The sequence below is a fragment of the Loxodonta africana genome, chromosome 15 (assembly GCF_030014295.1).
Source record: "Loxodonta africana isolate mLoxAfr1 chromosome 15, mLoxAfr1.hap2, whole genome shotgun sequence".
In the NCBI taxonomy this organism is placed as follows: domain Eukaryota; kingdom Metazoa; phylum Chordata; class Mammalia; order Proboscidea; family Elephantidae; genus Loxodonta; species Loxodonta africana.
Window position 1 is genome coordinate 45555745 of NC_087356.1, and position 17044 is coordinate 45572788.

The window sequence follows — 17044 nt, forward strand, 5'->3', positions numbered from 1 at the left end:
AGGACTTCTGCAAAATGATGTTTTTAGTCTGTTTTAATCCACTACATCTGTGGTAATTTGTTACAGCAGCAATAGAAAACTGATACAGAGGGTTAGAATGCATGTTCCTACAGGGACTTTCCACCACAGGGAGCCCAGATCAAACCAAAAACCAAACTTGTAGCAGTGGAGTCAATTCCAACTCATAGTGATCCTAGGACAGACCAGAACTGCGCCGTAAAGTTTCCAAGGCTGTAATCTTTATGGAAGCTGAGTACCATATCTTTCCCCTGCTGCGCCCCTAGTGGGTTCAAAGCACCAACATTTTGGTTAGCAACCAAGAATTTTAACCATCTGCAGGCAATCAAAGAGACACCAAACTCCTGAATTGTCCCCTGAGCCCTGCAAACCTTCCCGCCCATAAGTCAGGAGACACAGGCTCTCAGTAGATGCAAGAAGTGTGGGAGCCCAGGGCCTGTGGGCGGAAGCAGTTGCTTCTGCAGAGACTTGCTGACACACAGCCTGGGGAGGAGGTTTGTGTTCACACTAAAGCACTGTGACAAGAATGGCATAATTTTGCTGATAGTAATAATCTGGCACAACTTCAGACTGGGGGCTGCTGATGGTGACAGTAAAATCTGTACCAGACCCAGGGCCACTGAACCAGATTGGGGCCCCAGATGACTGGGTGGACGCTAAGTAGATGAGCAGCTTAGGAGCCTGTCCTGGTTTCGGCTGGTACCAGGCTAAGGAGCTCTTCACACTCTTACTGCACTTGTAGTTGATGGTAACCATTTCTCCTGGAGCTGCAGCCAGGGAGGCAGGAGACTGGGTCATCGAAATGTCCTCACTGGCACCTGCAATCAGGGTGGACAATTACCATGCACACCTACATTAAGTCAACACATTTAAACACATATCATTCATATTGTGTTTAGGTAATAACCGTTATTTCACTCCACATCTAGAATCATTTTTCCTGAGCTACAAAGATAATCAGGATGCATGGAAGAGCTTTTCAATCTCTCACCTGAGACCCAGAGCAGCAACACCATGAGGAGCTGGGTCTGTGCTATCATCATTGTGCCATTGCCCTGCCTGATGCAGCTCATTCACACCGAGATGACAGAAACCTTTTGAAAAGCTCAGAGCAGACAGCCAGTTGGTGCAGCGGTTAAGAGCTATGGCTGCTAACCAAAAGATTTAAAAAAAACCAAAAGATTGGCTCTCTGAATTCACCAGCTGAAATTTGGGAATCCTCTGTGGAAATTCTACTCTGTCCTATAGGGTTACTGGGAGTGAGACTTGACTCCACAGAAACAGGTTTTTTAGCAGCTGGCCAGGGCCAGAGGGGCCTATGCAAAGCAGACAGGGGTTATGGAAGTAAATAGCATGGGCAGTGAGTCGTGGAGGTATATAATGTAAACAAAGAGTTCAATGTATCATAACAAGAAGTAGCTGACTATGAAGGATGCAGAAATCAGTTTAGAAAGTTTAATTGTAAAACAAATCTTCAGAAGCAAGGTGAAATAAAAAATGCGTTTCAAAATTAATAGCATTGAGGGACAGAGTAGCAGGGGCGGGGGTTTGGGGACCATGGTTTCAGGGGACATCTAGATCAACTGGCATAAAAAAGTGTAGTAAGGAAACGTTCTGCATTCCACTTTGCTGAGTGGCATCTGGGGTCTTAAAAGCTAGCAGGCAGCCATCAAAGATGCATCAATTGGTCTCAAGCCACCCGGAGCAAAGGAGAATGAAGAGCACCAAAGGCACAAGGAAAACAGGAGCTGAAGAGACAGAAAAAAAAAAAAAAAACTCATTACCATCGAGTCAATTCCGACTCATAGTGACCTTATAGGATAGAGTAGAACTGCCCCATAGAGTTTCCAAGGAGTGCCTGGTGGATTCGAACTGCTGTCATTTTTGTTAGCAGCTGTAGCATTTAACCACTACACCACATAAACCAGAGATGCCATCAGACTGGGGCCGGAATATCTAGCTGGTGCTGGGCCACCACCACCGACTGCCCTGACAGGCAACACAACAGAGAATCCCTGATGCAGCAGGAGAAAAGTGGGATGCAGAACTCAAATTCTAGTAAAAAGACCAGACTTAATGGTCAGAGACTGAAGTGACCCCAGAGGAGATGGGCCCCAGACTCTCTGTAAGCTCAAAACTAAAACCATTCCTGAAGCCAACTATTCAGGCAAAGATTAGACTGGACTATAAGACATAAAATGATAACGGTGAGGAGTGTGCTTCTTAGCTCAAGTAGACACATGAGACTATGTGGGCGGCTCTTGTCTGAAGGTGAGATGAGAAGGCAGAGGGTACAGAAGCTGGTTGAATGGACACGGAAAATACAGAGTGGAGAGGAGGAATGTGCTGTCACATTGTAGGGAGAGCAACTAGGGTCACATATCAACGTGTGTATAAGTTTTTGTATGAGAAACTGACTAGAATTATAAACTTTCCCTTAAGGCACTAGACAAAAAAAAGAAACAAAATTAATAGCATTCTCTTACACATGCACCTACCAACAAGACAATCTAAACATTCTCTTTTTAAAATAGAAATATGCATATATGTTTCCTTATGTGTGCATAAAGGTGAAGTGAGCAGCTATGTGCTCAACTACTAGCCAGAAGGTTGGTGGTTTGATGCTACACAGTTGCCCCTCAGAAGACAGGTCTGGAGATCTTCCAAAAGCTCGTAGCCTTGAAAGCCCAATGGAGCAGTCCCACTTTGCACGCAGTGGGTCACCATGACTTGGAATCTTCTCAACAGCAACTAATAAGAACAACATACATAAGTATATATGCATATATGTGTATGTACGTATACACACACACACACACACCCATATACAGAGAGATAGATACAAGTATTCATCCATAAACATTTTTGAGAAATGCTGACATAAATCATGAAGTGGTTTGGCTTTCCTATAACTAAGAAATGTGTTAGACGAAAGCTGACTTTTCCTGAAGGTGACTAAGGACTCTGTAAATAAGTGGGCTTGAGTTCCAGGGCCATTGAAAGGCCAGTGAAGCGGAAGTGGTGACAAGAGTCCATCCAAGTGGGAAGTTGAGAGTGAGATCATCCTGCCTTAATGTGAGGTCCCATGTGGGCTCCACTTCAGGTAGGAATGAACCAGATTTTGACTGAATCCTCTGTTTTTCTCATTTTCAGGGAACTGCAGAAAAAGATGCTTAGGTATATTACAGAACAAGAGAGGAAAAGGGAAAGGAAGAGAGGAAAAAAGAAACCTCCCCTAGGAAGTTCTGACTACAGATGAATCCCTGGAGGGATGTGTACCCCACATATGCATGGCCTTTTTGGGTGTGACTCTTTTTCAGGCTTAAACTTGTTTAGCTGGACCTACTAATGTTAGTGCCCACTAGATCTTAGCAGACACAGAGATAAAACTTCTCTTGAGGAAGGCATATTCATTGTAGGTTTTAGAAACCCCAAAGATAATTTTTAAGGGCCAATATCACCAAGATGTTAGAGATTTCTTGATATCCAAGAAAACAAGACTTTCTGAACATGAACACCTTTCATAAAGAGCATCACAGACAGAAGTGAAGTCCTCCTTACATGTCAGATTTTAAAATTATCACAAACAGATATATTTAAAGAAGTGAATAACAAGCAAGAATGTATGTATAGGGAAAAGAGAAAGGTAAAATGTGACATTACACTTTAAAACATAGAATGTTCAACTTCATTTCTTAAAATTAGATATGTGAAACCAATACCACAAAGTAACTGGCAGCAATAAAGGATTCACTGAGCTAGAAGATAAAGCAGAAGAAACGATCCATAATACAACATGAAGAAAGAAAAATATGGAAAAAACAGACAAAGTGGATGTAGTGAAAAACAGTATGATTACCTTATACTGATCTGAAAGACAAGAGATAGAGTTAATTGGCCTGCACAACATTTGAACAGAGAATGGTCAAGCATTAAGCACAATTAGGAAAAGACATTATTCCATAGACCCAAGTGCTAGAAAATTCCAAGCTAAATAAATAAAATGATTTCAAGCCTAGACATATTACAGAGAGCTGAAGAGAACCAAAAACAAAGAGAAAGCCTTAGAAGCTGACAGAGAAAAGGGACAGATCACCTTCAGAGAGGCTTAGTTATGCACAGATCTGCTTCTTTCAGTCGAAACCAAACCAGTGCTGTCAAGTCGATTCCGACTCATAGTGACCCTATAGGACAGAGTAGAACTGCCCCATAGAGTTTCCAAGGAGTGCCTGGCAGATTGGAACTGCCGAACCTTTGGTTATCAGCCTTAGCACTTAACCACTATGCCCCCAGGGTTTCCATTCTCTCAGTAGCAACAACAAAAACAGAAGGCTAGTAGAATGAGATTTTCAAAAAGTTGGAAAAGGTAACTACATATCTAGGATGCTATACACAAAAATATCATTTTAGAATGAAGGCTACATAAGGATATTTTTGGACAAACAAAAACTGAAATTGTTTATTAACATCAGGCCATCTCTGTAGATGTGTATTGACTCATCTTTACTCATAACAACCCTGAAATATAGGTAGAATCACTCTACACTGTGTTGTTGTTGTTGTTAGGTGCCATCAAGTGGGTTCTGACTTATAGGGACCCAATGTACCACAGATGGAAACACTGCTCCATCCTGAATGTCCTCAAGATCATTGTAACGCTTGAGCCCATTCTTGCAGCCAATGTGTCAGTCCATCTCGTTGAGGATCTTCCTCTCTTTCACGGATCCTCTACTTTACCAAGCATGATGTCTTTTTCCAGGGACTTATCCCACCTGATGACATGTTCAATGTATGGGGGATGAAGTCTCACCACGCTTGTTTCTAAGGAGCATTCTGGCTGCACATCTTCCAAGACAGATTTGTTCTTTCTCCTGGAAATCCGTGGTATATTCCATACCCTTTGCCAGCAGCATAATTAAAAGGCTTCAATTCCTCTTCGATCTTCTTTATTCATTGTCCAGCTTTAACATGCATGTGAGGCAATTGGAAATACTGTGGCTTGAGTCAGGAACACCTCAGTCCTGAAAGTGACGTCTTTGCTTTCTAACACTTGTAAGAAGTCTTTTGCAGCAGATTTGCCCAATTGCAGTATGTCATTTGAATTCTTGACTGCTGCTTCTGTGAGCATTGATTAGGGATCCAAGGAAAATTAAATCCTTGGCAACTCGCAAATTTAAAAATGTAGGCTTTGCTCTTTCTTTTATTTGTATGAGTCATAATTTTACCATTTTCTGAAAAGAAGTGTTTAACCAATGTATCTTGGCTGTCTCTGCACCACTCACATTCCCATTTCCCTACTTGTTGTTGTTAGCTGCCCTCCAGTTGATTTTGGATTTGAAATTCTAAGCTTCTCCTTTATAACAATCACCTCACGGAAACCAAGAATGCCTCGGCCCCTCCCTTATTTCATTACATTCATCTTGAAAAACCTAAACCCTGGGAAAAACTCCACCCTCCACATACCTGCCTCCACGTTCCTAATGTGGCTGGGAAAAAACACATAATTATTCTGATTCCCCATAAATTTATGCACACTGCCTCAGGACAGCCCTTAATCCTGCCTTACAACCATACTTCATTTACCTGGTTCATTCAGTCCGCACCCTTTCTCTTTTCCTTTCTCTTCAAATTTAACACCTACTTCTCATCCTAGTGGTGGGATGGTTACGTGCTAGGGCTGCTAATCAAAGGGCTGGGAGTTCGAATCCACTAGTTGCTCCGCAGAAACTCTATGGGGCAGTTCTACTCTGTCCTATAGGTTTGCTATGAGTTGGAATCCACTCGAAGGCACTGGGTTTTTTGGTTTTCTCATCCCACCTTTCAGCAAATGACCTCATTTCCAGTTTCTTGGAAGAGCTTCTACTAGCTCCTCTCATGCATCTTCTGATCCACAGGTGCCTACACCCCCACGTGCTGCCTTCCTTCCTTCCTTCCTTCCTATTAGTGTAGATGAGCAGGAAGCCCTCCTACCTGAGGCCAGGCCCTCTGCTCCTGTACCACTGTCCCTCCAAGGGCATCTTGGCATTTTTCACCTCTCTTTTCGGAAATATCCGTGTTCCCCTCACTTTAGCATCCTTTCCATTAGCATGAAACGTCACTTTGAAAAACTCTCCTGATTTCAAATCTCCCTCCAGTTATGTCCTCTTTCACTCTTCTCCCTTACCTTAAAGCTCATTGAAGGACTTGTATGTAGTCACCAACCTAAACCATCTCTTTTCATACACCCTAAATCATGCTATCTCTGGCATTGTTTCTACACTAAGGCCATATTTTCCAAATACCGATCCTTCTTTGTTTCCACTTTCACATTCCAATCACCAGTAATTACCAGTGCATCCTGATTCCATGTTCGATCATTTTTACATATCAGATTTTGGTAAAAATGTTCTATTTCTTCAACTTTGGCCTTAGTGGTTTGAGGGTAAATTTGAATAATAATCATACTAGGTGGCCTTACTTGTAGGTGTGTGGGTGTTATTCTATTACTGACAGTGTTGCAATTCAGGATAGATCTTGAAATGTTCTTTCTGATGATGCCTGTAATGGCATAGTAGACCATACAATTTTCTGACTCAGAATGACAAATGCCAGTCCAGTTCACCTGAATAATCCCTAAGATATTGATCTCTGCATTCTTTTTCATTTTTGACAATTTCTTAATTTTCCTAGACTCACACATCGTACATTCCAAGTTTAGGTTCTTAATGGATGGTTTCAGGTGATTCTTCTCATTTTAAGCCACGCCACATCTGCACATGAATGTCCCGAAATCCTGACTCCATGCCCGTCATTAAGGCCAACTCTACTCTAAACATGCAAGCCCTCACACTTTGAAAAACTGACAGATGTGTATTCTGTATCTATTTCCCAGAATTTTTTTTTTCAGATCTGTAGTACCCCTGCTTTTAGTTTTCTGTGTCTTGCATGCAATGTAAAGTTTATCATTTACATTCTTTTAATGGACTCACACAGTTCCCATATCAAAAGAGTGAGGAGAACTTTTCTTGTGATTCACCTCTCTCCCAGCCGTATTTTGTGTGTTTTCCAACCTGAGGGTCTTATCTTCTGGCAGTGTAACAGGCACTGTTTTGCTGCTGTTAGTAAGGGTTTCACTGGCTAATTCTTTCAGAAGCAGACCGCCAGGCCCTTCCTCCTAATCTGTCTTAGTCTGGAAGCTCAACTGAAACCTGTCCGCTGTGGTGATCCTACTGGTATTTGTATATCGGTGGCATAGCTTCCAGCATCACAGCAACATGCAAGCCCTCACACTATGAAAAACTGACAGGTGTGTATTCTGTATCTATTTCCCGGAAAATTTTTTTCAGATCTGTAGTACCCCTGCTTTTAGTTTTCTGTGTCTTGCATGCAATGTAAAGTTTATCGTTTACATTCTTTTAATAAACTCGCATAGTTCCCATATCAAAAGTGTGAGGAGAACTTTTCTTGTGTGTTATTTTTGTTGCGTCACATTCGTATTCATCCCCTAGTTATGTTATTTTCTTGGATGTCAAGAATCTCTGACTTCTTGGTGACAATAGTGTTTGAAAAATTATTTGTGAGGTGTCCTGAGTATTTCTGATGGGGATGCCCTCTTCCAGAGCAGCTTCAACTTGTTGCTCCTATCGGTTGGGCTATCTTCAACTAATATCTTGATCACAGAGCGCCAGACACACCTACACCATATACACCTACAGTGAAACTCCTTGGAGGTTTGGTTTTCAGGCACAACTTCCCAAGGAAATCTTGCTTATTTTTTTTGAGTCCATTTCCACAATGAACCTAGAGCCCTTTGAGTATTTTCTAGCAGCTGTGGGAAGGATAGATTTAGTTTCTCTGGTTCACAATGATTTTGAGATTAGAGCCCCTTCCCTTAGGCCTAGTTTAAATAGGTTCCCTCAGGACTCCCCACACTTCTGGGCTTGCCTTCCATTTCCCTGGATCTTACATACCCCTAGAATTAAATCTTTAGCGTGTGCAGTGATCTTAAACCGTCCTTCAGCGTAAAAGTTCTCCATTTTCATCTCCTTTATTTATTTCAAGTGTTTTGTATCAGTTCACCAGCATTATAGATCTCAGCGAACTAGATTATCACTTAAGAAAATGAATCCATTTCAACTTTTTTTCTCATTTTGAATAGAAGCTCTTCTTACGAGAATCTACTGTTTGTAGTTTGAGAGCTTCTAAGTTGGTAATAGAGCTTCTCAGTTGACTACTTTGTCTTTTCTAGTCATTGGTTCTGGATTTACTTTGGTTACTTTCACAAGCCACTGCCCATGTAGTTTGCTTCCACATTGACTGCTGGCTTTCCCTAGCCCCTCCAGGCCCAGTCTGGCTGCTCAGATTTTATAAAAGGGGGCTATGCAATGTGAACTGGTTTTTATCAGGCTGGTGGAGGCAGCAAGATGGTGTTACAGGCTCCTGTCCTCATGTATCTGTTGCTCTGGGTATCTGGTGAGAAATGAACACTGCCTCAATCCCTTTAAAGAAGTATCTCTGTAGAGCTGAAAAATGCTGGCTGTTTCCAAAACTGACTCAATAATGTGTGACATGCATTCCACTAAAACACACATTTAAAATAGCATATGTTAGTGTGCCTATGAAAAAGCGTCTGTGTGTATGTATGTATGGTAATTGTCTTCTCTGATTGCAGGTACCAGTGGGGTCATTGTGATAACACAGTCTCCTGTCTCCTTGACTGTGTCTCCAGGAGAAATGGTCACCATCAGTGCAAGACCAGCCAGAATGTTAGTAGCATCTTAGCCTGGTACCAGCAGAAACCAGCACAGGGTCCTAAGCTGCTTATCTCCTTGGCATCCAACTGGGCATCTAAGACACCTGACTGGTTAAGTGGCAGTAGGCCTGGCAGTCCTCACTCTCCCCATGAACAGTCTCCAGGTTGAGGATGAGGCAGGTTATTGCTGTCAGCAACATAATGGCCATGCTCTCACAGTGCTTCAGCCTCAAACACAAGCCTCCTCCCAGGGCTGGAGGCCTGTGAGTCTTCACTGCACCATCGGCTTCCTTCCTCCACAGTCCTGATCATGCACACTTCCTCTATCTGCCCCAGAAGCCTCATCTCCTAGACATGGAGTTTTCTCTCCAGGGTGATCCTACTATTCAGATAGGCCTACAATTTGTAATGAGATATGAAATAAATGCTACAAGCCACACAGGCATGTCCACTTGTCCCTGGTAGAGACCCTTTTGGTTTGATGTTCCTTCTGTTCCTGATTGTGTAGCATCTCTGGATCATCCTCGGGTGCCTGTCGTTTCAGGTTCCAGCGGGCAGATCCTGCTCAGTAGGGGCCAGAATCTCTCCTGTCTCCCAGGAGAGAAAGTCTCCATTAGCTGCAGAGCCAGTCAGAGTCTCGTCTACTCTGACTGGAAACACTACGTGGCCTGGCGGGAGCATCAACCTGAGCAGGGGCCTACACGCCTCATTTAGCATACTTCCTCTATGCATGTTGCTCGGATGCTGAACAGGTTTCAGCTGCACTTTCAGACACTAATACACACTAGAAAGAAATGTCTGGTGATCTACTTCTGAAAAATCAGCCAGTGAAAACCCCATGGGTCACAACAGAGGTACCACTGTTCATGGGGTTGTCATGAGTTAGGGACCAATAGGTTGTAAATTAACAATAACAAAGAACCATGATTTCCTTCAGTCACTAAATTAAACTTGGATGCCCAGGGGATAAATTTAAAGAGGAATTGACAAATAAGGAAAAAAGAATGTGGGAAAGCTGTCATGTATTTCTGGAGTTATAGGGTTAATGAATTAGAGGCTGGCCTTTGAAAGAACAAAAGCCACTGAAAGACATGGAGAGAGGAGGAAAGGGCAGTAAAATGGGAGCTTAGAGCAGGAAAGCACCTTCATGGACATTGACCAGGAAGGTTTGGCTGGAAAACAGAATCCATGGAAGGAAATGTAAGAGAGATATAGTAGCTTCTCGGAGAGAGATTTTAAAAATGAAGGGCCCAGTTTTAATTGGTTTAGGTCCAGAGTTATGCGGGGTGATTGCAGAGAAAGGCAAAAGTGAAGAACATCCAGGAAATAAAATGAGAATATTCCAGAGTCAGGAAGGCACAGGGAAGAGAGAACTGATCTTTCAGGGTGTAAAACACACTGGACCCTTCCCCAGATCAGTCATGTGATCTATCCATGTGAAATGTGCAGGTTCCTGTGATATGAAAATGCTTGACAAAGTAAACAAGACATTTTTACAGCATGTTTCTTATATAATTTACCACAAAAGGGAATCCAGGAGAAGCCACATCTCTTAATTTTCTCCTGGAGCCTGCAAATACTCCAAGGAATTAGTCAGGAGATGCGGCCTTTGGGGCAGAGAGAGGAAGTGTGCATGTCCAGGGCTGAGCAGAAAGGAAGCAGCTGGTGCAGTGAAGACTCACTGGCCTGTAACCCTCGGGGGGAGGTTTGTGCCTGAGACTGAAGCACTGTGGGTAGTGTATTATAATGTTGCAGACAATAATAAACTTTGGCATCATCAGCCTGGAAGTTGCTGATGGTGAGAGTGAAGTCTGTCCCAGACCCTCTCTTGCTGAACCGGTCAGGGAACCCTAGATGCCCGGTTCCATGCATCGTAGATGAGCCGCTTACGAGCCTGTCCTGGTTTCTGCTGGTACCAAGCTACGTAGTTGCTCACACTCTGACTGACCTGCAGTTGATGGTGACCCTTTCTCCTGGAGACACAGCCAGAGTAGCTGGAGACTGGGTCATCACCATGTCCCCACTAGCACCTGCAATCAGACTGGACAATTACCATGCATACAAATATACACACACTTATTCGTACACAGTTTAAAATAGTATTTATACCACAATATCTAGTGATATTACATATCAGCACAAAATTTGTTCCATTTCGGAAATAGCTATCATTTCCCACTATGTCTTAAAGTCATTTTTCAGCTCTCCAAAGATACTGCTCTAGAGGAATTGAAGTACTTTTAGTTTCTCACGAGAGGCCCAGAGCAACAGAGACATGAAGACCAGAGTCTGTGGCACCATGTTGCTGCCCCTGCCTGCCTGACGCAGATCAGCTCCCATAGCAAAGGCCCTGTTTATAGTATCTGAGCAGCCAGCGTGGTGTTGGAGGGGCCTATGCAAAGCAGTCAGTGAATTGAAAGCAAATTACATGGACCACGGGTTGTGGCGCTATCCAACATAAATCAAGAGCTAAAAAATCACAGAAATGATAATTTTATGACTAGAAAAGACACAGAAGTGTACTTAGAAGTTCTAATATCAACTTAAAACCTCTCATAGTCCAGTGGATTCCAACTCAGGACAATCCCATGTGTTATGCAGTAGAGCTGTCCCTTAGACTTTTCTTGCCTGTATTCTTTATAGAAGCAGACTGACAGGCTTTTCTTCCAGGGTACCACTGGGCGTGTTCAAACTGCCAAACTTTAAGTTAGCAGCCCATCACGACTTCTTGAAGCACCCAAGGTGTAATGAATAGCTTTAGTTTTAATTTTAAAAAAAAGTTTCAATTGGATTCAGGTTCCATAAATGATGGACTAGTTTCCTCAAATCAACAGTTTTTAGAAATGATAAAAAATGCTAAAAAAAAAAAAAAGCAAAGGAAAGGGAAGAATATAGGAAATTTTTGCCTCAATGTTTGATAAAAATTTACAGTAGAAAATGTCTGAGCTCTGAAGCTACTTGTATCCTGAAGGATACCTAAGAGAGACTGCAAGCACTTGAGATTGGATTCCAGGGCTATGGAAGGGCCTGAGAAATGGAATACAGGCCCAGAATTCACCTGTATGGAAAGTCCTCAGGGACCCTATATTGAGCTAGGACTCAGGAGGGTTCAGATCACAAAGGAAGTGGGAACCAAAGAGAAAGTGGAACCTATCATGTCCACAATGGCTAGGACCTGAGAAGAGGGCTCTAGATTCATTGGGAAAATGGACAGGAAAAACAAACAGCATTTCCTTGTAAAGTTTTGATTGAATGCCACCTCTTCACGGAGTTTCATTCCAGGTATGCATGGCCTCAGTGTGCCCGGAGCAGCTCAGCCTTGAAGATGAGACTCCATCTGTTTTACTTTGGATATGTTATCAGGAGGGACCAGTTCCTGGAGACGGACATCATGCTTCATCAAGTAGAGGGTCAGCGAAAAAGAGAAAGAGCTTCAAAGAAATGGATTGACACAGTGGCTACAACATTCGGCTCAAACATAGAAAAGATTGTGAGGATGGTTCAGGGCCATGGACTGTTTCATTCCATTGTCTATGAAGTCACTATCACCTGGAACTGATTTGAAAGCACACAACGACAACCACAACATGAATAAAAATATGATGCAATAGAATAATGGAGAAAAAGGGAGTTCTGCTCATTCTTCAGATTTGGGTATTATATGAGTTTATTTAAAGAAAAAAATGACAAATTTGACACTGTATGCAAGGTACAGAAAACTAAAAAGGAGACACCAGGTCTGGAAAAGAACCAACTGAATTTCTAGAAAGGAGCAACAGAATTACCAAAATTTCAAAACTCAGTAGAAGAGATGTCCTTTTGCAGGCTAGATGGAATAACAAGGACAAGATTCACTCTCATGAATGAAACAACCAAAACATAATTAATTATAAATTATATTTAAAGGTTAACTCACTCAACTCCCAGCCCACCAACATTGGCCTCAAAAAAAAAAAAAAAAAAAAAAAACCTGGTGACCTCCTTCTGAAAAATCATTCATTGAGAAACATACAGATCGCAGTGCTACTCCAGCATACATGGGTCACCATAGGTCAGAATCAAATCAATAGTGAATGGTTTTTAATCTTACAGAAGGAGATTGCCAGGCCTTCCTTCCAAGGCCCCACTGGTGGATTCAAAGTGCTAATCTTTTGGTTAGTAATCCACATCACTAGGTAAATCTTAGTTTTGGGCAGAGAATCCATGATAATATATGGCCATTACTGCACATTCAAAAAGTAAGTCAGAGGGGAGCATCCTACATGATTTTCTACCGCAACCCTGTGCTCTAAGACTTCACCATCATACTCCCTGGCTCTTGGCATAAATGCTCCCTTGCCAAACCCCACCGTGGGCTCGGCCTTGCTGACCTGAGCCTCATAAATGAAGCCTTTTGTGGGGAGTGGAACCTGAGCAACATCACACAAGAGAGAAGCTGCAGGATGGTGGCACCAGCCAGGTCCTCAGGCTCCTGCTCTACTCTGTGCCAGGTGAGAAAATGTTAGCAAACCTAGAGTCGGAGTTTTCTCTGCAGAGTAATCCTTCCATTCAGAGCTACGATTTTAAAATGAGATGAAATAAATGCTACAGCAACTCAGGCCTGTCCACCTATCACAGTTAGGCTATTTTGGCTTGATTGGCTCTTCTATCCCTGATTGCACAGCATCTCAGCCTCATCCCCGTGTGCACACAGTGCCGTGTTGAGTGGTCCATGGCAATGTAGTCATAAGGCTGGGTCACACTGCAAAGTTATCAAGGAACAATGTGTTCTCAGTATGTGCCTGGGACAAAGAACCAACAAGAGTACTCACACACACTACTGACCAACTAGGCGGTCAGGAGAGCCCTTCTCCTGCAATGTCCCTCTGACACCTTTTATTGGCTGGAATTTTGTTGAGGATTTTTGCGTCTATGTTCATGAATGATATTGGTCTCTTATTTATTTATTTATTTTGTGGTTTCTATGCCTGGCTTTGGTATCAGGGTATGCTGGCTTCCTGTAACGAGTTTGGGAGTATTCCTTCCTTTTTTATGCTCTGAAATTCCTTTAGTAGTACTGGTGTTAACTCTTTGAATGTTTGGTAAAATTCTCCCGGGAAGTCCTCCTGGCCAGGGCTTTTTTTTTCTTTTTTTTCTTGGGAGTTTTGTTTACTTACCTCATTAATCTCTTATTTTTTTATGGGTTTATTTTTTTTTTTTACCTAAGTTTAGAGTTATTTTATGTAAGCAGCATATTTCTAGAAATTTGTCCATTTCCTCTAGTTTTTCAAATTTGTCAGAGTACAATTTTTCATAGTATTCTGTTATGATTGTTTTTATTTCAGTTGGGTCTGTTGTGATATTGCCCGTCTCATTCAGGTTATTTGCTTGCACTCCTGTTTTTCTTTTTTCAGTTTGGCCAATGATTTGTCAATTTTGTTGATCTTTTCAAAGAAGCACCTTTGGTTTTGTTGAATCTTTCAGTTGTTTTTCTATTTCATTTATTTCTGCTCTAATCTTTATTATTTCCTTTTTTCAGGTGCTCCAGAGCTCTTTTTCCTGCTCTCTATTGGTTCAAGTTGTAGGGTTAATATTTTGGTTTTGGCCCTTTCTTCTTTTTGGATGTGCGCATTTATTGCTATAAATTGACCGCTAAGCACTGCCTTTGCTGTGTTCCAAAAGTTCTCGTAGGATGTCTTTTCTTTCTTATTTGATTCTATGAATTTCTTTATTATGTCATGGATTTCATCTCTAACCCAGTAGTCTGGTTCTTTTTTTTCTTTTTTTACTAGTACTTTAGATGAAGATTTACCGAAGAACCTAGTGTCTCATTAAACAGTGCACATATTGTTTATTGTTTTGCTTTTCACGAGATCAACACTCTCCGTTCTCAAACTTGGGTTCCCTTTTACTGGCTTTCTTGTTCCCTTCTAGTCCTTGCCCCTGGGCTCGTGTGCCCATTTACTCTCTCGTTTTGTTTTAAGGGCCTATTCAACCTTTTGCTGAATGGTGAGCCTCAGAAACGACTTCATTATTGAGCTGAAAGTATATCTGGGGGCCATACTTTCAGGGTTTCTCAAGTCTCTGTAAGGCCAGCAAGACTGGTATGTTTTTCTGAGTTAGAATTTTGTTCTGCATTTTTCTCCCACTCAGTCCAGAACCCTCTATTGTGATCCCTGTCAGAGCAGTCATTGGTGGTAGCAGGGCACCTTCTAGCTGCACTGGAGTCAGTCTGGTGGAGGGCATGGTAGATGTGGTCCATTAGTCCTTTGGGCTAATCTTTCCTTTGTATCTTCAGTTTTCTTCATTCTTCCTTGCTCCTGAAGGGGTGAGACCAGCGGAGTATCCTAAATGGCCACTCACAGGCTTTTAAGACCCAGATGCTACTCACCAAAGTGGAATGTAGAACTTTTTTTCTGTATAAATTTTATTATGCCAGTTCAGCTAGATATTTCCCAAGACCATGGTCCCCAGACCCTCAGCCCAGCAATTTGGTCCCTCAGGGAGTTTGGATGTGTCTCTGGATCTTCCATGACCTTACCTTGTACAAGTTGTGCTGGCTTCCCTGGTATTGTGTACTGCCATTGTGTACTGCCTTACCCTTCAGCAAAATTACCACTTATCTGTTGTCTATTTAGTGTTTTTCCATTCCCACTGCTCCCCTCCCTTGGAACCATCAAAGATTGCTTCTTTTTGTGTGTAAACCTTTCCATGAGTTTTTACATTAGTGCTCTCATACAATATTTGTCCTTTTGTGATTGACTTATTTTACTCACCGTAATGTCCTCCAGATTAATCCATGTCATGAGATTTTCTGCAGATTCGTCATTGTTCTTTATCATTGTGTAATACTCCATTGTGTGTATGTACCACAGTTTGTTTATCCATTCATCTCTTTGATGGTCATCTAGGTTGTTTCCGTCCTTTTCCTGTTGCGAACAACACTGCAATGAACATGGGAGTGCATATGTCTGTTCCTGTGACCACTCTTACTTCCCTAGGATATAGTCCTAGGAGTGGAATTGCTGGATCATAAGGTATTTCTGTTTCTTGCATTCTAAGAAAGCGCCATATCATTTTTCAAAATGGTTGTATGTTTTTGCATTTCCACCAGCAGTGCGTGAGGGTTCTGATTTCCCCTCAGCCTCTCCAACCGTTTTTATTTCCTGATTTTTTGATTGGTGCCAGTAATGCTGGGGTGGGATGGTATCTCATTGTGGTTTTGATTTGCATTTCTCTAATAGCTAGTTTGATTTTGGTTTAATAGCTAGTGATGGGGAGTATTTCCTCATATTCCTGTTAGCCACTTGAATGTCTTCTTTGGTGTACTATCTGTTTATTTCCTTTGTCCAGTTTTTAAATTAGATTATTTGTCTTTTTGTTGTAGAGGTGTTGGATTTTCTTGTAGAATTTAGACATTAGAACTTTGTCTGATTTGTAATAGACCAATAACTTTTTTTTTCTTCTCTGTCTGAAGGTTCTCTGTTTACTCTTTTGCTGAAGTCTTCTGATGAGCATAAATGTCTAATTTTTGTAAGATCCCAGTTATCTAGCTTATCTTCTGGAGTTTGTGTGTCGTAGGTTGCGGTTTGTATACTATTAATGCCTCATATTAGGGCCTCTAGTGTTGATCCTATTTTTTCTTTTATGACCTTCATTCTTTTTGGCTTTATATTTAGGTCTTTGATTCATTTTGAATTAGTTTCTGTATATAGTGTGAGATATGGGTCCTGTTTCACTTTTTTGCAGATGGACATCCAGTTTTGCCAGCACCATTTGATAAAAAGAGTGTCTTTTCCCCATTTGATGGACTTTGGGCCCTTGTTGAAGATCAGGTGACCATAGGTGGATGGATTTACATCTGGGTACTCATTTTTTTTTCCATTGGTCAATGTATCTGTCTTTGTGCCAGTCCTAGGATGTTTTGATTACTGTAACATAGCTGTATAGCAGATTCTGAGGTCAGGTAGTGTGAGTCCTTCTACTTTATTCTTCTTCTTCAATAGTGCTTTACTTTTCTGGGACTTCTTCCCTTTCCATACAAAGTTAATGATAAGTTTTTCCATCTCTTTAAAGAATAGTGTTGATATTTAGATTGGGATTGCATTGTACTTGTAAATAAGGTAGAATTGTCATTTTTACAATGTTGAGTCTACCTATCCATGAGCATGGTATGTTTTCCCATTTATATAGATCTCTTTCGGTTTCTAGCAGTAGTGTTTTGTAGTTTCTTTGTATAGATCTTGGCATTTCTGGTTAAACTTATTCTTAAGTTGTTGTTTTTGTTTTTGTTTTTAGGGGCTATTATAAATGGTA

The 17044-nt window shown here is 41.6% G+C and overlaps 1 gene segment (V, D, J or C); it reads right to left on the reverse strand.

Moving 5' to 3' along the window:
* Positions 1–525: 525 nt before the first annotated feature.
* Positions 526–1061, reverse strand: LOC135227690 (immunoglobulin kappa variable 4-1-like). The segment is given in 2 exon segments: positions 526–836; positions 1010–1061. Coding segments are annotated over 2 exon segments (363 nt in total).
* Between the last annotated feature and the right edge of the window lie 15983 nt (positions 1062–17044).